Below are 26,479 nucleotides of genomic sequence, written 5' to 3' on the forward strand. Positions count from 1 at the left end.
AATTGAAATGAATTAAAATGTTTTGGTGCAACATCCACTCTCCATTAAAGGCACTTTATTGCATATGAAAATTGTACAGCATTCTGGAATATGATGGTGCTATGTAAACAACAACAATAAATAATAATAATACGATAGCTGTGACGTCCTTTAAATGTATGTGCTGTACCTTTTGCATATGCGAGGGGGGATTCTGTAGAATCATCTAATATGCATTCTCTCCCTTCCCTCCACCCCAGCTATTTTCTGTCTGATTAGCTCGCCAAACATGGCGGGTGGGGGTCCTGAGCAGAAAACATATTGTTTTGGTGGCTCTCGGGGACAGCGGAGTGTTCCTTTAATACTTCACTGTAAAATTGCATTAAAGAATACATTTCTGTGTTTTTCAACTTCATTCTACTAGGAAATATCATGTATAATAGCCATTCATGTATGTTCCCTATAGCTATATTACAAATACAAGTTACAATAACACCTCTTATACAGGGCATGTTATTTTGTGCTCGCATATAATCCTTGTTCTGAAGGTGTGTTAAGTTAAAATTTGTCTGAATTTCACTAAACTGAGAGTGATTGCCAAAGTATTCTGTTACTGTCTGATTTTTGTATTTCTGCTCATGTTTATTTTCTACTTTTATTTTCTAGGTCCATCAGTCAAACTGCACAAATAAAAACTTGAATGTAACTCCAGTTCGGTCCAGAAAGGAAAAAAAAAAAAAAAACCCCGAAAAACAAACCAGTTATTCCTTTGAAGTTTGGGAGTCCCCACTTTTCACCGGTTTACATGTGTAGGTCACTTCGTTACTGCGTTAGTCACTGTTTGCACGCAGCGATGACAAAACTAGAAGAGGCAAATAAAGAAGTCAGCATGCATTCATCAGTCAGATACCTGGGCTATTTCGCAAGGATAAGTTTGCTAGTCGCTATATGCATGGGCCTTTATGTTCGATGGGAGCAGACCGCGGATACCCTGATATTAGTAATATTCATATTAGGCCTCTTCATCCTTGGAATTGCAAGCATCTTGTACTATTATTTTTCAATGGAAGCCGCCAGCGTAAGCCTTTCCAATCTTTGGTTCGGATTCCTACTTGGTCTCCTTTGTTTTATCGATGATTCCAAGTTCCGGCATGATGTAAAGGAAGAAGCCACCAAATACTTGCTCGTTTCCTCCATAGGTATAAGAACTTTGTGTGCGCTGGTGGAGCGAATATGTGGCTGTGTTAGACATCGTCCCACTTTTCTGACTTCTGCTGAGTTTCTGGAGCTCGTTGGCTTTGCGATCGCCAGCACTATCATGCTGTTAGAAAAATCCATAAGCATCATCTTGCTAGTAGCTGCATTTGCCTTGTTAATTATTGATTTGCGGATGAAGACTTTCCTCGCTATTCCGAACTTGGTGGCTTTTGCAGTCCTGGCACCTGTGCTGTTTTTCCCGTCATTGCAGATTCCTGTGAACCCGTATGCTTTGTCTTGTTTCTTTTGTTGCATTGTAAGCGAGCCGCTCCTTGATGTCTACTTCAGTGGGCTCTCTGTTACAGAACGATGGAAGCCATATCTGTACCGGAGAAATATTTGCAGGAGGCTTTCAGTTGTCTTAATTGGGATTATTGAATTTATCTTTTTTGTGCTTGCTGCCTTAAAATTAAGTGACCTACAGCTCTGGTATTTTGTTATTCCTGGCTTTTCCATCTTTGGCATTTTTTGGTTGATCTGTCATATCATATTTGTAATTACCCTGTGGGGCTTCCATACAAAACTAAATGATTGTCACAAAGTGTACTACACTCACAGACCAGATCACAACAGCCTGGACAGAGTTATGGCTTCAAAAGGAATGCGTCATTTTTGCCTAATTTCTGAGCGTTTGGTCTTCTTCAGTCTGCTTGCGACAGCAGTTCTTGGTGCTGTATCTTGGCAGGTAAGGCTGAATTGTTATTAAGCAGTTTTCATATATGGGGAAAGGCACTAATAGAGCTAAACTTTTATTGTCTTTTAAGGGATAGCCACCTAATAAATTATCATAATTAAATATGTTTACTTAAATGGAATAATGTATGTGGAACAATAAATGAGACATTAAGCATACAACAGTACTTGGAATGATGTTTCCAACAATTCATTTAGTAGGTGGAACAGCGTGCCCCCCCCCAGGTAGTAATGTTCAAACCAACATATGAGACAGTCCCTCTAGTTCATCACATTAAACAAAATATCTCACTGCTGTGTTGCCCGTAAGAGATGTATAAGCACAGTTTGTGTATGTCTGGGTCCTTTGATATGTTATGTAGGAGATATTATCACCCTTACAAAATAGTGGCTCAGAGGTGATGTTTATTATTATATACGAAGCGCTTTATTATTCAATGAAATGGCATCCAAGCAAACTGTGTGTGCACATGCTTTGGTGGTCAGTTGGTAATGTGATTTGTGTTTTGTATATATTGACAATTTATGGGTTGTAGATGAGATGCATCTGGGTTTATTCACTAGAGGGGGAGTTGTGGTTTTTAACTACCTCACTTCATTATGAAGGGCCAACACTGCCAAGGTTCTCCGGTGAGAGAGGCTGAGTTGGCCTTTTTGGCTATGCATCGTAGAAGACCAGCCATATTCTTCCTGCAGCAGAAGATCACTGGTGTTGGGCCTTCATAATGTATAGTGATGTCACTCCTTCCTTTAGTGAGCAGACCTAGGATTTCTAGCTGATTCTTTTTCTTCTTCTTCCCGGTGAGGGGTAAGTTCAGCACGGCACACGTTTCTGAACTGGCATTAAGGCTCTTATGTTTATGTTGTTGCTTGCATTATAGCCATCGAATGGGATCTTCATGAGCGTGTTCCTGATTGTATTACCCTTGGAGTCCATGGCACATGGTCTTTTCCATGAATTGGGTAGTTGTCTGGGAGGGACCTGTGTTGGATATGCAGTTGTGATACCCACAAATTTCTGCAGGTATTTATTTTCTGTTACTGTATATTGTTAACTATATTTTTGGTTTTAGTATTTTGGTAAGAAATAAAAGGCTAGCATCTGTATAGATATAGGCATATAGGATAATGTAGGGCTCGACAAATCCCAGGTCGTCATGGCGACTCAGAATTTTGTCCTGGCGCCTAGGAGTTTGTCAGTCTCTTACATCCACAAAAAAATGCCCCCGCGTCACCAGGAGTCTGGGCAGACAGCACAGCCACTCAGAGCCCGCCCCCGAGCCTGAGATCACTCCCACGGAGTGATCCTGTAGGCTGAAACCGCGATTGCTGCAACATCCCCCTGCTGCCTGATCGCTCCTTGAGAGCGACAGGGCAGTGTTAACCCCTTCAATGCCGCAATCGTGGCATTTAGGGGTTAATTCCCGTTTTGTAAGGGGCTCTGCTGCTGGTGGTCTGCCTGGAAGCAACAGCAAAAACGAGCCCCCACAAGCCCTTTGATGACTCATGTAGGCATGGAAGCCTACAGCAGTCATCAGAGACTCCCCCCTGCAATGGCTGGTCTATAGACCAGCAATTGCTTCCCAGCTGCCAGAGGCAGCTTCAGGGACAGGGGGAGAGGGTTCTTTGGTCTCCACATGAGTGTGGAGACCAGCCCCAACACCCCCCTGCTGCCTGATCGCTCCATGAGAGCGACAGTGCAGCGTTAACCCCTTCAATTCCACAATTTGTGACATTGCAGGGGTTAACATTTGTCCCCACAAGCTTGTGGGGACTAAATATCAGTCAATGCTGTGCTCCAATGGAACATCAGCATTGAAAGCGTTAAAAAAAAATAAAAAAATATATATATATATTAAAAAAAATTTTTTTTTTTTTTTTAAAAACGGCACTGACCTGAAAGTCCAGGGTGCTTCCAGGTCAAATGCTGTGAGTTTAGTAAGTGGGCTGATGATGATCAGATCACTCCTAACCAACTGTTAGTTTAAAAAAAAATCCTGGCTCCTAACTTTTTTAGCTGGCGCCTAGATTCAGAACAAATTTGTCAAGCCCTGGGATAATGGATTTATCTGATATACAGCAAATACTTATCTCTTCCATAGCTATTGCTGTGGAGAACTACCATTGTCATGGAGGGTTACATATGGGCACATAATGCATATAAAAAAAAATAATCAGAAAATAAGTATTTTGATAGTTCTTGAGCAGATCCATATCCTCCATAGCTTATTGAGATCGTGATGGTCATTTTTATTATTACCAGTGTGCTGATCCATACCAACATCGTACATTGGGTTCCTATGTCTCTTTATACACATCAGAAAGACACTAGGGCCATGAGACTCTTCTTATGCATAACCTAATCTTCTTCCGTAGGTCATACTAACTTCAGGATAAATATCTAGCAAAGCTAAAAATAATAGTGAGCAGGATAGTTTTGTAAATGTCTGTAAGCAGCCCATCGGGTATGCTGAAGACTTATGGAAAAGTCATTCAAAGAAATCTTACATGGCCATTATATGTAATAGGCAAGTTAAGCAGGCCCCTTAGAGACATGGAAGAACAACCACTAGCCAATTATTAATTTGTATAGAAGCAATCACTTTTACTTTTTAATTTAACCCAAATTAAACCTGAGATATGTTTTCTTTTTCTTTGAAACCAGTCCCAATGGACAGCCTTTGCTTCTTCCACCAGAACATGTGCAGGAACTGAACATGCGGTCAACGGGAATGTTAAATGGTATCCAGCGATTCTTCGCCTCTCACATGATTGAAACCTATGGGTGTGACTACTCTACAAGTGGACTTAATTTTGACACTCTGCATTCAAAAATTAAATCTTTCCTGGAGCTAAGAACTTCTGACGGTCCCAGACATGATACGTACATCATATATTACAGTGGACATTCCCACAGCACTGGGGAGTGGGCATTAGCAGGTGAGTGGGGTGGGCTTTTTTAAGGTAGTTTTTGTGTGCCAGATAGAGGAATTGGCAGTAACAGATAAAATTTCCATTGTTCCGTGTCAAACATGGCTGGTGTTCCAGACATTTACATGTCTGGGTAGTTTTGTGGCAGTGTATCAGTTTTTATACTTGTTTGATGACCATCCTGTTCATCTACAGGTTAGCTGCGTAGATATTTTGTTTGTTATCCGTTAGTCACTGATAGCAAAGCTAGGGGTTTGGCTAATATAGCTCCGCATAGTTTATCAGACACTAATGTGCCGTGACAGATGGAAGGCACAGTCATTAACTTTTTTTTATTCTAGACCATCTTCAGACCTCTGGAGAGCGCTATTAAGAATTAGAAAATGTTAACCCTCTGCTAGCAATTGTGTGAAACAAGTAAACAGAATCTTTTTATAATTAGGCATATTTAGTAGGCGATTGATGTGGAGTCACATAATATTTCATGATTGCTAGGCACTTGGAAGTTTGTTTTTTTTTGTGTTTTTTTTTCTCTCTCCAAAATAAGCTGCCAAATACCCAGGCGTAACAGTCTAAAACTGCCTGAGAGATGCTTTATGGCCTCAGTGCACAAGAAAGTGTTTTACTATTAGATTTTATTGTTTTGGGGTTTTTTTTCTGCAAAGGAAAAAAAAGAAATGAGATCTGCTGTTTGCATGTTTTGATAACCATCATGTAATGTACTTGGCTTAGCTAAATAATAATAATAAAATATATATATATATATGTGTGTGTGTGTCAAAAAATCAGAGTATTGCAGAGTATGCGGTGATACATTTTTTATTGGACTAACATAATATTTAAGAGACAAGCTTTCAAGAGTTATCCTCTCCATCAGGTCTGAAGCAATACTGATCCAATAAAAAAAAGTGTAGCTTATAGTGTAGCTTATAAGTATTCACAGTGTTTACCCCCAGGGGTTGCTCTGGACCACCTGCAGACTTTTCTGTGTGCTTTATTAAGTGTTCCGCCACCTGGGTATCCCGTGGAGCTTACACCTAAGGTGTCGTATATTTTGACTGGGCATTGATGTGCTTATTGTGGAGTTTTCTGTGCAGTCCCTTTTGGCTAATGTATGATACAATAGGACTGGACAGAGAGTAATGGCCTCTGGCTGAAAGTTCCCAGTAGGACCATCTTTAGCGCTGCTCGGTAAGGAAAAGATATAACCTTCTAGGCACGTGGAAAATTCTCTGCACTAAGAACAGCACTGAACGCATAAGGGAATTGTCTTTAGAAACTGTGAAACATTTCACGTTTCCACATTTCAGAAACCTTTTCAATATAACGGCAACAAATGCCGGACTGATTATTTACTGGTTCAAACTCATTTCAGAGGTACAGCTAAATTAAGGTGCAGTAGATGAAGACAGGTCTGCAAGATCGTCAAAAATAGCCCAAGGAAGTTAACAAACTCCATGAAATCTCATCTCTCGTAGCATAACCCAAAAGGTTTTATTTAACCCATTCAGACCCGAGGGAATTTCCTACCCTAATGTGTGTGTGTGATTTTTACCAGATGTTTGATAAACCATGATTCCCCTTTACTGTATGGTGTACCTGCACGAAATATACATAGTTTTGTTCATGGCCTTCTTTTAAAATCGTAAGAACACATACAATGTGATTATTAGTGTTTAATATGTAAATAACCTATGCTAAAAGAGAAAAATTTTGCAATTCCGTGTTAGATTCCTTCTACACAGTAGATGTCCAATTTACGTTCAGGAACATCCCGATTACATTAATACCCCACATACAAAGTTTTTGTGTGTTCTTGAGCTGTGGTTCTCAACCTTCCTAATGCCGCGACCCTTTCATACAGTTCCTCATGTTGTGGTGACTCCCAACCATAAAATTATGTTATTATATATTGTGAAATATGTGTTTTCCAATGGTCTTAGGCGACCCCCTATGAAAGGGTCGTTCGACCCCAAAGGGGTCGTGACCCACAGGTTGAGAACCGCTGTTCTAGAGGGTCGTATCTCTCCATTACATATTCCCGTTTAAAGCCCTTGCATAGCTATGTAGGTATATACTAGGTTATTTTATTGCCTGTATGTGTTTTGTAACATGGTGGAGATACTAGAACCATTTTTTGTTTTGTGATGTAATATTGTATCCATTGATTGTATTGTTTTGGCAGTCACATAGTTTACCTTGAATGCTTAGTTCTTTTTGTGTAATATTCATGTTTTTCCTGTTTCAAACTATTTGCAGGTGGTGAGACGTTGCGTTTTGAAACTCTGTTGGAATGGTGGCGAGAGAAAAATAGTGCCTTTTGCTCAAGACTTATAATCGTACTTGACACGGAGAGTTCCCAGCCATGGGTTAAGGAAGTGAGAAAAGTTAACGATCAGTACATTGCTGTCCAAGGGGCTGAACTGGCGAGGGTAGTAGATATCGAAGAAGCAGATCCTCCACAGCTGGGTGATTTCACCAAGGAATGGGTGGAGTACAACTGCAACCCTGACAATAACATCAGCTGGTCTGAGAAAGGACGTACCGTGAAGGCAATATATGGTGTGTCGAAACGCTGGAGTGACTATACACTGCACTTACCAACTGGGAACGATGTCACCAAACATTGGATAATCTATTTCCCTCGCATTACTTACCCACTTGTTCATTTAGCCAATTGGTGCGGTGCTCTTAACATGTTCTGGCTCTGCAAAGTTTGCTACAATTGCCTCAAAAGGTTAAAAATGAATTGGTTTCTCCCAGCAGTGCTTGATACTGGCCAAGGCTTTAAACTAGTAAAATCCTAATTTGCACCACAATTAAGATGGGGGGGCCATTGAACTCTGACAGCAGTCTCCCCAAATATATACACTTCGGCTTGAAATCATTTGGCTCCATTGGTTATGCATCAGTTGATGAGATTAACGTTGAACTTTGTTACTGAATGTATGTTATGGGTTTGAAGTGACGGTTGTGTTCGGGTTTTCACGTCTGTGTGAGTGCCATATTGCTCGACAACTAACCATGTAAGCAGTAACCTTTTCAATGGGGATGGCTCAGTAAAGAAGGAGTTGGCGAAAGAGTCTTAGTTCCGTCGCACTGACTTTACTTTGTATTCTTAAGGGCCAACCCCAGTGGGCTTCTGCTTCAAGAATAGCTTGAACGGTCTTGTATAATATAATCAGTGAGAATTTGTGAGAAGGAAGTTCATAGTTACTTCATTGGTTGTACTATGCATCTTGGCCATTGTTGCAGATAATTCTACAGGGGATGGTCCTTTATAATTCATAGTGAATTTAGGGAGTCAAGACCACAACTCTTCTGCAGTTTAGTGGGAAACAACCCCCCCCCCCCCCCCATACTGGCTGTAGTGTGGTATGCTATTGGATTTTCTAAAACCTTGGTGCATAACTAGTTGATATAGATGTATATATCTATACATCAATTATTATTATTTTTTTTACAGCCTTGTTCATTTAATTAAATGCAGAAACATAAGACTTTATTTCTATCAGTTTTTCTTCTTAGGGGTTTTGTATGCCTTATTTAGTTACAATATATATTCAGCTATAGTTTGTTCTTTGTGTGCAATCTCCATGATGGTGTTCTGTTCCAAAGTCATTGTATCAGGTTATCTTGTTAGAATACACCACAATCGTAAGAAATCCAACATATTGTTTGTACCCTTATGTTTTGTTTACTATTTCTTGTATATAAATGGCTTTATAACGTTGCGTAGCACATTTGTTGTTGGTTCACTGAACAGTGGAGTTCTGCATGAAAAGAGGGGAGATGATTTTCTCTTGCTGGTTTAAATGAAGGAGCGGGATGAAGAAAATGGAACAAAAAGAAAAATGCCTTTCCCCCTTAAATATATTTTAGCATGTTATAGTAATGAATACTATATTTTCTTTGTCTGGTGGGGGACACATTTGTTTAGAAACGTAATTTATTTATTACATTTTTAAACAAATGCCTCCCTCATAATTTTTTAATTCTCTAATAATGCAAAAAAAAAAATATTACATATACCACGCAACCATGGCCCTGCACAATGCATTGTTAAAGGGTTAGTTGGTTGTCCTTCCCATTTTTATGTGGTGGCATGCAATTTAAAATTGTACTAGAACTCACTGTTTAGTGAATCGGACCATTAGATTCCTCCCTGTATAGACGTGAACCAGTGACAGAGGTAATGAAAGAGCTCAGGGATGAATAATTTTGATATTTAAGTATGCTTTATAATATTTCTGGTCTGGTTAATTGAATCCCACTCTACTTGTATAAACCCTTACAATACTAACGTTTTATATCCGATCTATGCAACTTCCTTCCAAATCTAAAATACACATTTTATGTTCTTGTACCCCCACACACATGTATATATTTTGCAAATGTCATTGTCGAGGAAGGGTTGTTACGGCTTTTCTGTGTTTTCTTTTTTTATTACAATTCATGAATAATATTGGTTAAATGCTTTTGAGGAACTGTAAATAAAATTTTAATGGATGTTTTTATTCTTAATACACCAATGGTTCTAGCATTCCTTATATTACATTATAAATTATAGCTTTTTGAATCCAGGGGAGGAGTGCAATATAAGCTTAGGTTTTATTTTATAACTTTTGGTCATCTTTATGAACTAGCTTTTATAGCAGTAAATAAAGCAGACTGGGAATAGAGCATATCCTAACACCTTTTAAATTTACCTACCTGTCAATTGTATTTGGTTTTTAGCTGTGGCTGCGTTAATTGTCCTCTGCACATTGCGTTCTAGTGGATTGGCATCAAAACAGGGCCGGGTCAGTTTGAGAGATCAGAAGATCTCTTGAGACTGCCATGCGGTCTGCTGTTCCGGCCCTCTGCTGTTTGTGTGACATACAGACCGTGGATTATGTTCACATTGGGGATTTAAAAAAAAAATTCTATTAAAAAAATATTCATAATAGCCCTTCTGGAACCTCAGTCAGCTGATTCATTGTGTTCTTGACCTATAAGTAAGTCCCTCATTCAGGGACAAAATGCATCAGGCAACAGAGCTGCTGTTATGGGAACTACTACTGGTGCCAGGTATGTTCTGCTATTTTGCAAGCTTTTAAGTTTCAACACCTATAAAGTCTTATAGTCCATGCAATGCTTTCATCTGTGGTAGAAGGTAACTTTAGTAGACTTGCGCATTCAGATTCGTACGAATTGCAAATTTACCGAATTTTTATAAATTTAGTGATTTGTACCAAGCCGTGAAAACGAGGCCAAACCCCCCCATGAATTGGATGTAAACTAAGCAGAAATCTCAGAATTTTAGTCGGACTTTCCAGGGTCCATGTTCACTCTTTCTAAAAGTTTCTCTACCTTTGCCGCCAACTGCTTCTACCTTCTTCGATACAGCAGCGCATGCAGCAGTGTCCTCTCCCCTCAATTGGGAGGACGTCACCGCAGTGTCGCCATTTTGGCGAAAGACGCATGGTTATGTCCGCGGCGATGTGGACAAAAAGAAGATGCGGAAGTGTGCAGTAGGGAAACATTTAGAGAACATGAGTGAATGTGGGCACTGGGCAACAAATTTCATTCCCAAATTAAAAATGCCCCTGAATTTTCAGTCCAAATGAATGGGCAGGGAACGAAACAAAAAATTTGTTAGAATAGTTTTTGGCCCATTTGCACATCTACTATTTAGAAACAGGATGCCAGCACTACAGGTGTGTTTAATTTGTATGAAATGCACGTTTTACACTGTATGGTTAAGTTACAAACCTTACATAATGGCTTTACTTTATTATAATAAAACAAATGCATATTAGAGACCCATTTACATGATTATTCCTCTGTTATGGAATCAGTTTGGTTCTGGCAGCCTTAAAATGGTGGATAGGAGAAGAGAGGCCAAGGCATTAGTTGTGACCACACACACACACACACACACACACACACACACACACTGAGCTTGCCTCAGGTAGCTACTTTTATCCTTGGGTAGTTTTGCTCTAGTAATTTAGGTAACTACCTTAAACAGCTTATGCTTTCCTATATATACACATCAAGATAAACAATTTATAAAAGTTTCAGAAAAACTATGCACCGCATATGATGAAAAGGGTACAAATATGATTTAGCAGACTCCCCCCCCCCCCCTCCCCTCCCCTCCCAATAAAAGCAGCAGCTCACCTATATTGATCCACTGGTTTTGTCCATACAAGCAAGGTCGACGTAGATATACCATAAACATACCACAGTGTAGAGCATGCGTGTCGCATTGCAATGTAAGCACACTGAAAACTTTTTTTTTTTTATGCAGGCTATAGTTTTATTAGGAAGACTAAACCTTTGTAGTAAAGCCTAACATTGTCATTGAGTAATGAGATTCTCTTTTCAGCCCAAGTAGCTGGGATACCAGGTTATTTGATTTTAATAGCAGGTGATGTGCCATTCCAGATGTGCTCCCAAGGGTTGTAGTTCACAATAAGAAACTATAAACCGTATCTATAAAATATGGTAGCTTATTTGTATACAAAGGCATTTTTTCAGTGCAATAAAAAAAAAAAAAGTTGGCTTTTAGAAATGTATTCCCTAACAGTATTTTAGGGGTAAAAACTTAGAGTCATCTATATTGTGCTGTGCAAAATACACATTTCCTAATTTAAGATTGCTATGCAACTGTAAAACACACAAGCTGAGGAGGCAGAAGCTGTACCTGGGCGTCCGTTGCAATGTGATTTTACACAATTTATGTAAAATGCCTGGTTTCTACCAAGAAAGCATGGATCGGCTAATTTCTGCACACTGACATCCCATATATTTTTTTAAACTGCTGAGCTCTACAAAATTTAGACAAACTGTCTAAATCCGAAACCATTATTTATTAATGGAATTATAGAAATACATGAACTTTTTATGCAGAGCCTGCTTGCGTTTAACAAGAAATATCAGTATGAAATGGCACAAAAAGTTGTGTCCACAGTAACATTTGTTTCTTGGCTCCTGGGGATTGGCCAACCTTGGCCAAATTTGTAAAATTGTCATGGGGGGGGGGGGGAGAGCAATAATCTTTGTGTGCTAATACAATTGCTGTATAATGCCTTAACTATGCACAGTTGCATCATCAAAAAGTAACAAAAGATATGCATATAATAAACCATGAAGCAGGTAGTACCTTTTTGAACAAACAAAAAACGTCTTACAAAACCAAAAAACAAAATTCTATGTATTGGAAAAAATACTAAACTTTGTAAACATTTGGATTCAAGTCTGAGCCTGGAGACCAGCAATTTGGCAGTGAAGCCACAAAGGCTTTTAAGCAGACCACATACTACCCTAGGTCAATAGTAATATGGGTTCTTCAAACTCGTAGAAGGACATGGAACTGGTTTGACTTTCTCCAGAGTCTGAATCATATGGAGTGTCGGGCAGCTCCGAAAAAGTGCAAGCAAGTTGTTCATCTTCATGTTCTGATCTAGCGCAACACAAACTGGCGCATTCTTCTTCATCTGCACAGTTGAAGTCTTGAGGAATATAAAGCATATCTGGATAATTCCTTGTAATCAAGTCACTTGTAGTTTTTAGGGATACCTTTCTAAAGGACATAAGGTGCATATGAGAAAATTTACAATAGGTCATACGTTTGAAGCCAAGTGACTCAATCGCTATTTTCCAGCTCTTCATCATCATTGCATGGCGATTTTGGTGGGAGGAATCTGGAGTGATAATGAGTAGCAAACCATTCAGTGCAAGGAGCTCGTGAGCCTTTTTACAGCAAATCCACCGTTGGTAACGTGAAGGAAAGTACGAAAGCAGAAGAGAGAAAACAACCACGTGAAAAAGCTCTGCAGCCAAATAGTCAATCGGACTTTTTAGTTGTTTCAAGAAGGCATCAATGGCGTCGGGTGCAAGTTGGAGAGGTTGCTGTATTTGGAGGTTCAGGAAGTCACACTTGTACACACTCTAAAATGACAAAGGATTTTCTATGTGTTAGAATATAAGCAAAATACTAAAAAACTTTTGCAAATGCACTTCTTTGGGCAAATTTGATTTTGCGGAATGCCCACTGGAATAATAAGTAACAGTTGCTCAGCGGACACAGGACAGAAATTATAAACAACACATGCTTATTTAGCTCAGAAAACATGACCTAGTAAGTAAATGTAGTTCCTTAGTTTATAGCACATGAAGATAAACTGCTCTAAGGATAGTGGGAAGAGAAACAAGACCACTGTGTTGAGGTTACATTTTACCTTACAGTATATATAATGATAAACTGTCTTCTGTTACATCAAAATAGGAACTACGTCCTGTAAAATACTGATTCCCACAACAAATAGACGAAAGATTACCTCGACAGCCGGGACAATGTCAATACCAACAGCCAAAATGTCGTCGTATTTAAGAAACGGGTTGTAGCAGCTTCCAACATCTAACAATCGGATCTTCCCCTGGTGGTGAAAACTTAAACAAAGAAAACACATTAACCATTTGCAGTACATCTACTGAGGACAGTTAATGTGTCTTGGGGGGGGGGGGGTACAGAACCAAAAGACAGTGGGGAAACGGCACATTTGCACAAATACAGCTCATACTGTTATTTTAATTTCTCTTCAAGCTCAGGTAACACACGCGTCATGTCAGAACCATTGTACAGCGCTGCTGAATATGATGGTGCTATATAAGACAAAACATAATAATAGTAACTTATCATAAGTCATTTTATGTTTCAAAATATTTCCTTTCTATCGCTGTGTGTGAATCCAGTTCAGGCCAAACATTTCCCCCCAGATGTTGGTTACTGAATGCTACAAAAAGTGTGTTTTTATTTTGTCTGCAGTGTTAACACGCTACGAGCAGTCTTCATCCATATGATAAAGGGTGAGAAATGCAAACGTTACACCACTTATGGTAAAAATAGAACAATGTGCTCTACTCCCAATGTACCATCCCCAATAGATCAACTTAACATTGTAATGACATTAAGTACTGCATATATTAAAATGTTTCTACGTGACCCTGTCATCCTTTGCGATAACATAACTTTTAGCCTCTTTTCCCAATAGCCATTAGAGAGGATACCACATCAATGATTTAGCATTTATAAGCCGCGTTAATGGACACATATTTGCTTTAACATTCTGTTTTCATAGTCAGTCTTACTCAATACTGAATTGACACTGTAGGACATAATTATTACCTACACGATAACAATTAATGGAGGCTCACATACTCATTCTGGCTACAAACAGCCAAAATAAAAATCGCTGCTCCTGAACCTAAGCTATGGTTGTGACACACCGAAAACTGGAAAATGTGCAGCAGGCCTCCAGGCTTTATTTTAATGGGACAGCAGATCTTCTAGATTTGCTCGCCATCACTTGTGACCATGATGCATAATGCCCTGAGAAAAGCTTGTCGAAAGTCACATGCGGTGTCATTCTTAAGAAAAGCTTTCCTGCACCATAACAACCTGCTACTACCAGCTCAAGCCAATCACTAAACCACACTCCTAACCCTCTGTTCATTTTATTTATACATCCTATTTTACATGCTGAAACCACGTAGCCCTAATTACCGCTACAAGAGAGCTACTGCTCCCTCTTCTTACCCCTCCTTTTGTTTCAGTTACCCATACCCATACCATTCCCTTAGATTCTAAGCTCTCGAGCAGGGCACTCATAAGACCACCATTCCTGCCAGGGCCTTTGTATAAAAATACCACATCGCTAGTTGGCAAGCTCATGGGTATGGTTTTCTTCTCCAAAAGTGTCTGTATATATATCGTTTATTTGTGATGCGTGTTTGCTGCCCCATTTAAATGAAACAGCACTGTGTAATGTTGGTGCTTCATAATTAAAATAAATAAATAAATAACGAAGTAGCAATTCAATGAAACGAACAAATTAAATAAACAGTCCAAACAACCAGTTAATGGTATACAAAAATAATGCCTTCTGACTGCAGAGTAACATTGTGTAGAATTGTAGAAGTGGACAGAGTGTTAGGTCAGATTCCAGAGCCTCCTAAGAGCTGTGAGCATGCAGGGATTTACCGAACTGCTGGAGCTATTGAAATTATTTCTATCTGCTGTCACTAAACAGAATGAAGGGTTGATAGGTGAATATATGGCGTGGCCTCCTGCTTCTGCATGGAGCTTCAGTTTGTTAGGTGGGAAAAAAAAAAAAAAGAAAATTATTTAAAAGGACTGAACACTGTAAAGCCGCTGCATTTATAACATGTGCATTACGTACACCTAAATTCTTCTGTTGCTTGGTTTCCACAGATGGTTTTTCCACCCACTCCCCATTAGTCAATGCTGCCTTCTTGATTTACGGTACATAAAACTGTTAAATGCTGCTAAACATGCCACTTCATGGCGCATACATGGGGCGACCTCTCAAAGATGCCCAGTTCGGGGCTTAGATAACGTCAAACCTATTTAGCAAAAATGAATTAAAGAAGACAGAGGTAAAATATTGTGTAATGTTAGAAAACAAAAAACACATTTAAGACAAAGCATACTTACTCTATATTTGGAGTATTGACATTTGAAAAATCAAAAGTTGAAAAGAGAACGTCATCACAACTTGGGGACTGGCAATTCTTTAAAGCTGCTCTTCTGGCATCTTTTTCAATTGCTTTTCTCTTTCCTCCATTATAAAAATAATCTTGGCAAACACTGCAAAACATAGAATTACATTACAGAACGACATCTAGGCAAGGAAGAGTAAATGTCGTAGGTACATGCATTGAGAGATGAGCTGCAGCCTTTACTCAGATTCAAGACTGCATGTCATATTTTATTCCATCATACATATTGTAACAGGTTGCTTAGTTAGGGCTATGGATAACCTATCAACCCTTCCCTGTCCCTCAGGATAGCCTTCAGCCCCAGGAGGCTAATAGATGGATCTTTGTCTTAGATCACAAAAGTTGTCACAACCACCATGATTGTGAAGAACAAATTGAACATTTTATTGATGTAAAACATAGCATTATAGATCCACAGAATTGCATTAACATAAATAAATAGACAAACAGATACACAGATACAACCCAACCTGTAATACCCCTTAGCTATTGAATCTCCCCCTGACAGCAATCCCGTTAATGGGATTAGTTTATACAATGGAGATCCTGCCTGTGCCATCTTTGTTTGGCAGCCAGGTTGGAGCCATATCTGGGTATCTCGTGGTGATATCTTTACACTATACGATAGGGGGCACAGTGGTTCAGCTAAGGTTGCGCTGGCCACCTAAAAGTTCCACGGCTTTCTAGAGAAGACCCGGTCACGCGCTGGAGTGGTTGGCGGCTTAAGATACGGCCCAAGGGCGGCGAAACTCAAAAGAAGAAATAACAGTAAAAAGAAACAAGGAGTGGGGAAAATGATAACAGACGGATCCATGACTAGGGGAAGACACACATGATGGGGCAAAAAAGTGTCTCATAATAATATTCACCTAAGGGACTTAATACACGGTTATTGGAACAGGCTGTCCGATTTTAGTTCCAGGAGATTAGAGCAGTCGCCAGTACAGCGGCCCTATCAGTATCTTGGGAGCCCTGTCTGACAGGTCATTCCGTCACGCATATCAACAAACTTCAAAACAATTCTGCTTTCAGTTATTACCATTGTTTTGTTAAACTTGTGCTAAGGTTGCATTTCTCCGTTAAGTTTTTACTGTGCAACTGATTATTCTTATTCTGTCTGGATTTCTAAAGATACTACGGACTCTCTCTGAAAGTAAATAAAGTAACCCAGATGGGAACTCCCTTGCTTAGTAGAGACACACCAAAGATACATTTCAGTATTCAGAGTCAAACAGTAGTGATGGTCCTTCATGCAATAAATTGCAGGAGGAGACTTCATAAGGCAGAGCTAATAAGCTTTGCTTATACTGACTGGCTAGACTCACAAGATTCCACGTCCCATTATATATTTGGAGTAGACATAAAACAGCGATAATAATAACAAAAATAAACAGTCTTCTCCAAGCAAGTGCTTTTATACTTTTAATATTTACCTAAGGCACCATTCAATGCGACCTTCCCCCTCACACTTCTTTGCCCAGTGGCTGTCTGCAAGGTTTTTCATCGCAACAGCATATTCACAAAGTCTTCCTTCATCTTTGCAATGCTCTAGCCAAACCTTCTCAAAATCACCAGCTGAAAATAACACAAAGATTAACATTTTTAGTATTTTTGTAACTGTTATATAGCTACGATTTAAGGTTCTATTTACTTGTTATTTTTCTGTATAGGTGTATATATACCGTATTGGCTCGGATATAGGCCGCCCCCGTATATAGGTCGCACCCTAAAAGTTTGGTGCTTTTTTAAAGAAAGTTACTTTCTTTAAAAAAGCACCAAAAAAACATGCTGCCACTCTGTCTCCCCCCCCCCCGAGATATGCTGCCACTCTCCCCCCCCGAGATATGCTGCCACTGTCCTCCCCCCCCCTCGAGATATGCTGCCACTGTCCTCCTCCCCCCCCGAGATATGCTGCCACTGTCCTCCTCCCCCCCCCGAGATATGCTGCCACTGTCCTCCTCCCCCCCCCGAGATATGCTGCCACTGTCCCCCCCCAAGATATGCTGCCACTGTCCTCCTCCTCCCCTCCCCAAGATATGCTGCCACTGTCCTCCCCCCCCCGAGATATGCTGCCACTCTGCCCCCCCCCCGAGATATGCTGCCACTCTGCCCCCCCCCCGAGATATGCTGCCACTCTGTCCCCCCCCGACTTACCAGAGCAGACTCCCGGGTGTCTTGCGGGGCCGGCGGGGGACTTCTACGCAATACGCGTATACAACTTCCGGTGCCGGCACATCCGCTGAGTGCCGGCACCGGAAGTTGTATACGCGTATTGCGTAGATGTCCCCCGCAAGACACCTGGTAAGTCTTGGGGGCAGAGGTAAAACGCATCGTGCGGACGGTCACCGGCTGCGGCGATGCAGGTAAACAACCTCCGCAGCCGGTGACTGTCCGCACGATGCGCTTACACAACCTAAGCTTAGACAACCCCACCCCCGTGGAAAGTGCTGGCAGGGGAGGCTGTCTGAGCGTATCGGAGAGTAGGATGCGGGATCTGTATCCTGCATGTCCCGGGCGTCGGGTGCTAGACTTAAAGTGAGGGGGGAAAGTGCGGCCTTTATTCGAGCCAATACGGCATATATGTTACACACACAGCATATTTCCTCATGTATAAGACGCACCTTAATTTTGGGGCCCGAAATTTGAAAAAAAAAGTGTATTATCAAAATTCATACTCATCATCCTCATCACTCCCATCCATTAATTGCCCCTAAATTAAGACTAAAGACCCCATCAACCATAAATGCCCCTAAATTAACCCTAAAGGCCCCATTAACCACAACTGCCACTTAATTAACCCTCCCCTAACTTTCAGTAGCCCAAATATTAATTTTATACTTAGATGAGTTGCTATAAGGAAAGGGGCAGGGTCAATAGTCAGTGAGTCAGAAAGGGGTGGGACCAATCATCAGCGAGTCAGAAAGGGGCAGAGCCAATCGTCAGTGTGACTGCAGGGAGGTACTGGGAAGTAGTAACTGCAATCTACAATCTACAACCACTGTATAAGCCGCACCCAGTTGTTAGACCCCACATTTTTAGAAAAAAGGGGAAAATACGGTATATGCCATGTATAGATAAAAAATCAATTAACATAAGCTTGGGTCAAATACCCCCTTTCCCACATATATGTTTATCAAGATAATATTTAGCATTGCCAATAGTTATGTTGAATTATATCAGTTATGAAATTATATTACCAGGAAAAATTACATTAAAAAAATTCTTGTGTGATGGAAACAGGCATCTGTATTTCAGATTGTGAAATGCTGTACTTGGGTGTTTAACACTTTTAACAAAAGATCCAGAGTATCTTGTAAACAGCTGATAAAGTGACTGCCAATTACTAATCCAATGGACATGACAATTAAGATTATTAAACCTTATTTCTACAAACAAACAATTAACTTGATATTGCACAGCCACAAAACTATTATCTGTTCCCACCTACAGATGAAATTAACAAGAAAAAAACCACTAAACAATCCTATAAAACGTGGGTAAATTGTTCCTTGAATGGAGAATGTGGACAAAATAATAAAACAGCATGCGCTATTGTGTATTACTCAATAGTAAACCATAAAACATTTTATTTGCGTCTACAGTAGCTACTCTTCAAGTGTTCTAAAACCGAGTAAATGTGTGAGCTCTTCACCATCATGAACATTGTCTTTGTTTGGGAAGAGCATAGGGATCATAGGTAGGCGAGTATTCCCATTAAACATCCAGGAAGATGAGCCTAATGGTTCTAAGACTGTTCTGCTCACAAGGAGCAGAAAATACATTTAGGGTATAGCTTGCAGTTTCCAGAAAGTAAAGTGCCCATTACGCTTTCAGCTAGGCAATAGGTGATGACACACAGAGGTATACCATAAATGAAATCCATAAGGCACAAATGAGAACATGCCCGTTACAATTGCTTAGGATGTTGTGCAGGTTATATGCCAATCAAAATAACCTAAACCTACAAAACCACTTTTTGAAGTATACTAAAAATTTTGAGCAAAATCTTTGTTTTTCTGATAATACTACAAAACTAAATAATGTAAATCATTCCAGGCGTGTATAGTACCAAAGTACCTATAGGTGCTTTTTGTTTTATAATCAGTTTAATTGCTTTAAAAAGATATTTGGTTTAAAGTGAAGGGACTATTTTACTTCAGAAAAGCCATGAACAAAACTGAACATATCAATTTCTTGCCCTCATATTGTACAAGAACAAATCTGCAGCCTATTGAGAACAAGAAAGACTTCTGATATATACAGAACATTTACAAAATACAGTTGCAAATAAACATTTGAGTTACAAATATCACTGTATGTGCTTGATTAAAAAATGGCCCTGATTATAAGATGACCCCTCAATTTGAATCTTATTGAAAGGGGAAAAAAAGGAAAAAGGCCTAAATATGATGACTCTATGGGGGGAGGGGGAATTGAAACCAGTGTTTTTGCCATGAAACATTGTTGAATCATTACAACACCTAACAGATTATCACATTTATGTACAGTGGCGTAAGACTGGGGGTAGTATTATGGCGTTGCAATCTAATCCATATCTTATGTGTACAAAATCCAGTCCCTATCACTCAGTGGCTCAGAGATGAGTGGCACATCTTCAAGAACATGTCCCATGATGCTCAGTCAACCTTAAGGCATCCTGAGAACCATGGGATATGTAGTCCACAAAGATTTTCCACCACTTGAACCAGGCTCTCTCCAAAACTTGAAGAGGAGCACAGAGTGATAGACTTGACTCCGGGAGATCATGCTTCATTATGCAGCCCACCCTTCGCGTAGATCGTTCTTTAGTGGTGAGGTCTTGTGAGCACTGCGTAACTCACATGTCCAGCGCCTATGTGCGTCCACATATTGGCTTAAAGTTCAGAGGCTGGCAAGCGCGCATATAATGTGTCCAGGGGGGCAATAGTAGGCAGGCGTGCTGATTCGGGGGAAATCGGTGGCGCGGATCTGAGGTCTGAATAAAAGACGACACTAATTATAAGACAGTTTTTCTTAGTTTTTTTCCAATTATTTTTTTCTGGGGAAAAAACTTGTCTTATTGGGTAAATTCTGTAGTTGACTTCTATTATAAAGGGAATTGCTTTATGCCAAGAACCAGCCAATCACACATTTATAATGCTACTCCAGAAAAAAACAGAACTATGTTGACCCAGGATAGAATAAAAAAAATTTAATAGCAAATTAACCAGTCATAACGAAGCTATACAATAGACCTCTACCTCTCATCCTTATAAGCCGATCTGATAGTCTTTACTTGGATTGCTTATGAAATGTACCCACATACCGGATGGACCTTTAAAGCTTCATGCGCTTCTTTATCGCAACAGTTGACAATTATAATAAAATGCAGATTGTGTGCCAAGTGTAACAATACCGGACGCATATTTTCACATCCTCTCCTATTAACAGCATTGGGAAATACAGCGCTTCTAAAAGTCAAGAGGCATCACATGACCAAAATTCTGAAAACAAACAGCACCCCTGCTTATGGGGGAATTCCATTTGAAATAGGGATGTATATGCTGTATGGACTTTTTGATGTGGCAAGTCAATAAACCCTGCACCATGACATGTTCTGGAAAAACCAGACAGGAAATGCTGTAAATGCCCAGAAATACATTATTCTAAGTGTTGCCATGTTCGGGGTGGAATTTCCCCTGTAAGGTGACACGATCGTTACTATATTTCACTTTAGAGCGCATACAGGGTAAAACTGTGCCTAGGCGTTGTGCCAGCCATGTGTAGAGGCCAAGTTAAGTTTCCAGCCTTTATCTCTATGCTTACTCAGACAGCATAGAGCTTAAATGTATGGCTGCCAGGAGGTGGTATGATTATCGTCATCTTATTTATATAGCGCCAACAATTTACGCAGCTACAAAAGGATACATTAAGTAAAGATGGCTTTCAAGCTTACAATCTAGTAGTGAGAAGACACGTCCAGAAAGAAGAAACCTAAGCATGATACATGTGCAAGCACAGCATTCTGTGACAAAATGGAAAGGACAGCATGAGCCTGTCCATGCGCAAGCACACAGCCAATGCTTGCAGACGTGTGTAGTCCACCAAACCTGCAGCTCCAAGACTCTGTAACCTAGGGTGACCACACGTACCCGATTGCCCGGGACAGTCCTGCAATGGGACAGCCACAATCAGGAACAAGGCTGGCAATAATAAGCTGTTTTTTTCTGACAATGATGGCAATGGGAAGCAAGAGTTACAATTTACTATATGTTTTTTCATTCTACTCTAACCGAGCGCCTGTATATTGTATATAATATGACTGAAGCTTTAGAGGACTGTCACCTGCGCTCCTTATGTTACAGTGAAATACCGTATTTGCTTGATTATAAGACGACCCTGATTATAAGACGACCCCGCAAAATCTGAATATTAATTTAGGAAAAAAAAGAAAAAGCCTGAATATAAGACGACCCTATAGGAAAAAAGTTTTACCAGTAAATGTTAATTCATGTAAACTATTACATTTTTTAATAAAAGCTATGATTGAGAAAAATATTTTTTTGTTTTTATTTCCTTGTATTTTCCAACCTGCCCCCCAGTTACGCACATCTGCCCCCAGGCTTGCCACTCCAATATGGCACCCTCTATATGCCACTGTGCCCCATGATATGCCTTTTAACCCCCTACGTGCCTCTCTGCCTCCAGAAATGCCTTATACTCCTATATGCCACTCTGGCATTTAGGGGGTTAAAAGGCATATTATGGGGCAGAGTGGCATATAGGGAGGTATAAGGCATTTCAGGAGGCAGAGTGGCGTTCAGGGGGTTAAAAGGCATTTCATAGAGCACTCTGTCTCCAGAAATGCCCTATGCCCCCATTTAACACACACTTACACACACACACACACACACTTACCGGTGCTTCCAATTTCCTGCTGTATACCGGGGCAGCAGTCTTCCGGTGCGGGGAACTCTGATCTCTGACAGTCGGGGAAGGTCTGCGCGATGGACGCAGACAACCCCCGCTGCTAGCCACACCTCCTCCCGGCTGCAGCGGAAGTTGTCTACGCGGATCGCGTGGACGTCAACCCGCTGCCCCGGTATACAGCAGGAAATTGGAAGCACCGGTAAGTGTGTGTGTGTGTGTGTGTGGGGGGGGGAAGTGTTAAATGTGGGGGGAGACAGAAGGATCCAGGTCCCCTGCAGCGGTGTGGGGGATCTGGATCTTAGTCTCATAGTCAGACCTCTATTTGAGGTCTGATTATAAGACGACCCTGATTAGAAGACGAGGGGTATTTTTCAGAGCATTTGCTCTGAAAAAAACCTCGTCTTATAATCGAGCAAATACGGTAATTTGAGGCTCAATATACATATGAATGTAAATGAAATGTTTATTTACATTTCTGTTAACATCCAGACAGAAACAAAGAGACATCCAAATAGTAATTAAATTGCTGAAATTAAGAAGATCTGGTACACCAGCAGTGTGACATCTGTGCTTTACCACAAAGCGATATGTTCTGCGTAGCCACATAGCCGTTTAAGCACACTATTGGACTGCCACATGATTTCTTAGTTGTACTCAATGTCTGAGAATTACTTTTATACTTCTGGATCTAATCAGCTAATTCTGAAGATAAACTTTACGTGGAAGTCCCCCAACAATTTTAGCACCCCATGCGTACACCAAGAGGTGGAGAAAGACCACAAGATGAGATTTTAGCAAAAATAAAAAAGAAGCAGACATGGTTACACCTTTCCTTTTGTACTAGTTTGTTACTGTGCGTGGTTTTACAACACAGAGGGAGAGTTGATAGGAGCATTGTGTGTCAGCTTCTTGACAGCACTATACAATAAGAAGACCCTGCCCAGGTGAGCTTCTGCTGCAGGAAGAGCTTGGCAGGCCCTATAAAATGTATAGTTAAATCAACGAGTTTGCAGTAGGACTTATTAAGCAGGATCTTATTAAAGCACGGCAGCACATTTTTATTTTCTTTTGCACAGCTGGAAAGTCTGCACATCATTCTGGCAGAGGAGAGACGAGACGAGCACAGTTAAAAAGAAGTTCCAGAAAAAGTGAGTTACTAAACGTAACCATCCAATAAGGCAAATGTAAAAGGGACAGTATAGTGTGTCTGACACCCCCACTAAAGAAGAGAACATATTAAAGTACAGTACCTGAGATGGAAGCTGCAGCCCTGCTGCTGCCCTACTCATCTGTGGTCTGATGATTCCTGCCACTGACATGCTCACAGGGGTCTATTAAATTTTGGGATGTGTGTAACACAAAAGACAGTGTCCCAGGTTCAATCTGAAGAGCAAATTTCAAATAACGAACAAAAATATTTCATTTAAAAAGGACATCAGCAGATATTTTGAGCTCTCAAATGCCCTTAGGTTTGTTTCGCCAACACAAACGCCACAATTTCATAGTTATCTGACATGAACAGAGATTAACATGTTTATGGAATAGTTAATCTGTAAACAACTTCTTCGGCAGGACTTTAAATGTGCTTTTCTTGGCCTTATAGCGCAGCTGGTTGATTTATAATCGCTCAATTCTAAGCTAAGAATACCTACTCTTTGACCCTTCGTCTTTGATGTCAGGCGACCGTAGGAGGAACTAAATATCATTGGTAAACAAAAATACCTGATAAACACATAAGGGTGATATACTTTACTGCGGCAAGGACACTGGGGCAACTGGCTCAAATGTCATTTTAAAAACAGCTAACAACTGTAGCAATACTGTAACATTAGCCAAACAATAGAGTAGAAGGAGCTGTTTTTTTGTTGCTATGAACTACATCTCCCATGATCCTCCGTTCATCATGAGACTTGTGGACCATCAGGAGCTAAGCTGTAAACAACCGTAATGCCAACTTTCAGCCCCGCCCCTGGCATATAGAATTCATATTACCAACAGTGGGATACACAGTCACTGCTATCATATCTTAATATTAAACATGTTTCCCGTTAAAATCGGAATAAAGTACTGTTTGGAGTGTACATGTCCGGCTGTTGGAAACTAAGTGCAATAACAGCATCTGTCCCATATAACTATTATCTCTGTGAATTAACAGTCCGTCTCCAGGACCCAGAATCCCGCTTCATAATCATTACAGTATATTACAGCAAATAGCTTCCTCAGCAAGGACAGAACAGTCAGCCTTTGTATAATCACCTATGATTGGCCAGATTACCCTTTGAATTAAAGATTTTAATTGGGGCTCTACATGGGCCGACAAAGCAATACAGGGACACGGCAGGATCTGTGTACAGACCCTTGCGCTTGGTACACACAATGCCCAGAGTACAGCTCCGTTACCTTCTCGGTACTTCCTTCGCAAGCTCCGGTGAACGCTTTTCACTACGCCGGACAGCTTTTCCTGCTCCAGCTTCACGTCTCGGGATAAACACGGGGCCGCCGCGCCCTCTTCGTTCCGCTTTTTGGCTGACATTATGTCCAGGCCGGCTTGGCTCTCACGCCACTGCTCCATGGTAAGATCCCGGTTGCTGGAAAATGCCATCCACGCCCCCTCACCCATTGCCAACCAGCGATAACAACAGGCGCGTCAGCATCCGAGCTAATCCGCTATAGGCTAAAATGAGACAGGCTGGTTGTACCAAGTGACCAATGGGAGTTAGGCAGAAACGCCTCCGCAAGGACGCGTCTTTTCTTTAACTAGTAAAGCGCCAGAAAGAAGCTGTGGCGCCCCGCTCAGTGCCACAATCACCGTTGCTGAAACAGTTAAAACAGAGGCGTCTGGCATACATCCAGACACACACATTAACCTATCAGAAAGCTAACATGGTTGTAGCTCAGCTCCTCTGCGTCAACATGTTCTCTTTGTTTCTGTTACCGGAGCTATCGTTCGCTCCCACCAATCACAGCGAACCTATCCTTTCATCAGTAGATGAGCTAATTCTATGTGTTGAAATGCAGGTCACGTGATTGGTTCGTGTGGTTTATCGCCGTGAGGTGGGCTGCAGGTGTGATTTGCCTCCCTAAGAGCAGCCTTACATTCTCATTAAATCGAATCGTTCAGATACGCAGTCCTATGTGAAGTAATAGAGAGGCCAGTCAAACTTAATTTTCCTGTATTTTTTAACACCGTTACCCCAGCCCACCCTGTGCTTTTGTTTTGTATGTGTAAACTAAATCTGAAGCAAGCTCTGAAAGAGAAACCTTTTTTTCGAAGTTTTGTAGTTTTATGTGTGGTAGGTGTGTGTTTCTAAAAGTGTAGGTAGCGATGTTTACAGTAAAAACTCAATTCATTGAGATCAATGTGCAGCATTGTGAATATGATGGCACCAGGCCCGGACTGGCCATCTGGCACCCTGGCACATATAGTAATAAGGTTTGCTGCTTGTTCGGCCAGCAGCTTTTTATGCCTGGCTGCATGCTACGCAAGCATAAAAATGTAGCGTGCATCAGCGCATATCCAGCCATCGGCCACACTTGCACCTTCAGGCAGCTGCTGGCCATAAAGTACCGTCCCATGATTTCCAGTCTGGTACTCAATGGCGTTGTATAAATCAGTGAATAATAATAATAATAAGGCACTCCTTATATATTTCACTGGCAAACACAACTAACTGTGTATAGTGTATGTAATGTCTACAAAAAATCAACATATGTTGGAACACCCAAGACAGACATCTATGAGGTTTGATTTAATGAACCATCTAAAATCCAAACTATTTCCCAAAAACCAGATCACTAAAAGTACAGCACCCCGCTCAGTAAGCATTTCATTTCCCAGTCACATACAGTATTTAGAGAGACTCATAAACGCAGTATCCACTGATCCCAAATCTAAACTACCGCGAGTCTAAAACAGCGTGTTCAATGAGGTCACAGTAATAGAAAATATAATTTCAGTTAAATAAGCCAAAAATGTGTACTGATCCATTTTAAGCTAGTTATGTAACCAGAAAGTGACTCACTTCTGGCAGAAGTCTAGATGTCTAGACAAATAATTGTTAAAACCCTTTCTTCGACAGGAAGCGTACATGAACTTCAACTGAAAAGTGGTAAGCGGTTCTATTAACTAATCATGATGTTG

General features: G+C 40.6%; 2 protein-coding genes across 2 annotated transcripts; one reads left to right on the forward strand and one right to left on the reverse strand.

Annotated features, from left to right (window-relative positions):
* Positions 1-784: 784 nt before the first annotated feature.
* On the forward strand, positions 785-7,667 carry LOC149302787 (transmembrane protein 168). The gene is made up of 4 exons (XM_089482197.1): positions 785-1,921; positions 2,811-2,953; positions 4,595-4,869; positions 7,120-7,667. The coding sequence occupies exons 1-4, from the start codon at positions 785-787 to the stop codon at positions 7,665-7,667; spliced, it is 2,103 nt and encodes a 700-aa protein (XP_089338323.1).
* A 4,504-nt stretch (positions 7,668-12,171) lies between these two features.
* Positions 12,172-24,940, reverse strand: LOC149302788 (S-adenosylmethionine sensor upstream of mTORC1-like). The gene is made up of 5 exons (XM_089481985.1): positions 24,739-24,940; positions 16,863-17,004; positions 15,365-15,517; positions 13,188-13,299; positions 12,172-12,798 (listed from the first exon to the last, which is right to left on the reverse strand). Exons 1-5 carry the CDS (start codon positions 24,938-24,940, stop codon positions 12,172-12,174), a joined length of 1,236 nt encoding a protein of 411 aa, XP_089338111.1.
* Between the last annotated feature and the right edge of the window lie 1,539 nt (positions 24,941-26,479).

Source organism: Sceloporus occidentalis, unplaced genomic scaffold (assembly GCF_023333645.1).
Source record: "Sceloporus occidentalis isolate IW3139 unplaced genomic scaffold, rSceOcc1.0.p SCAF_17, whole genome shotgun sequence".
Lineage (NCBI taxonomy): Eukaryota > Metazoa > Chordata > Lepidosauria > Squamata > Phrynosomatidae > Sceloporus > Sceloporus occidentalis.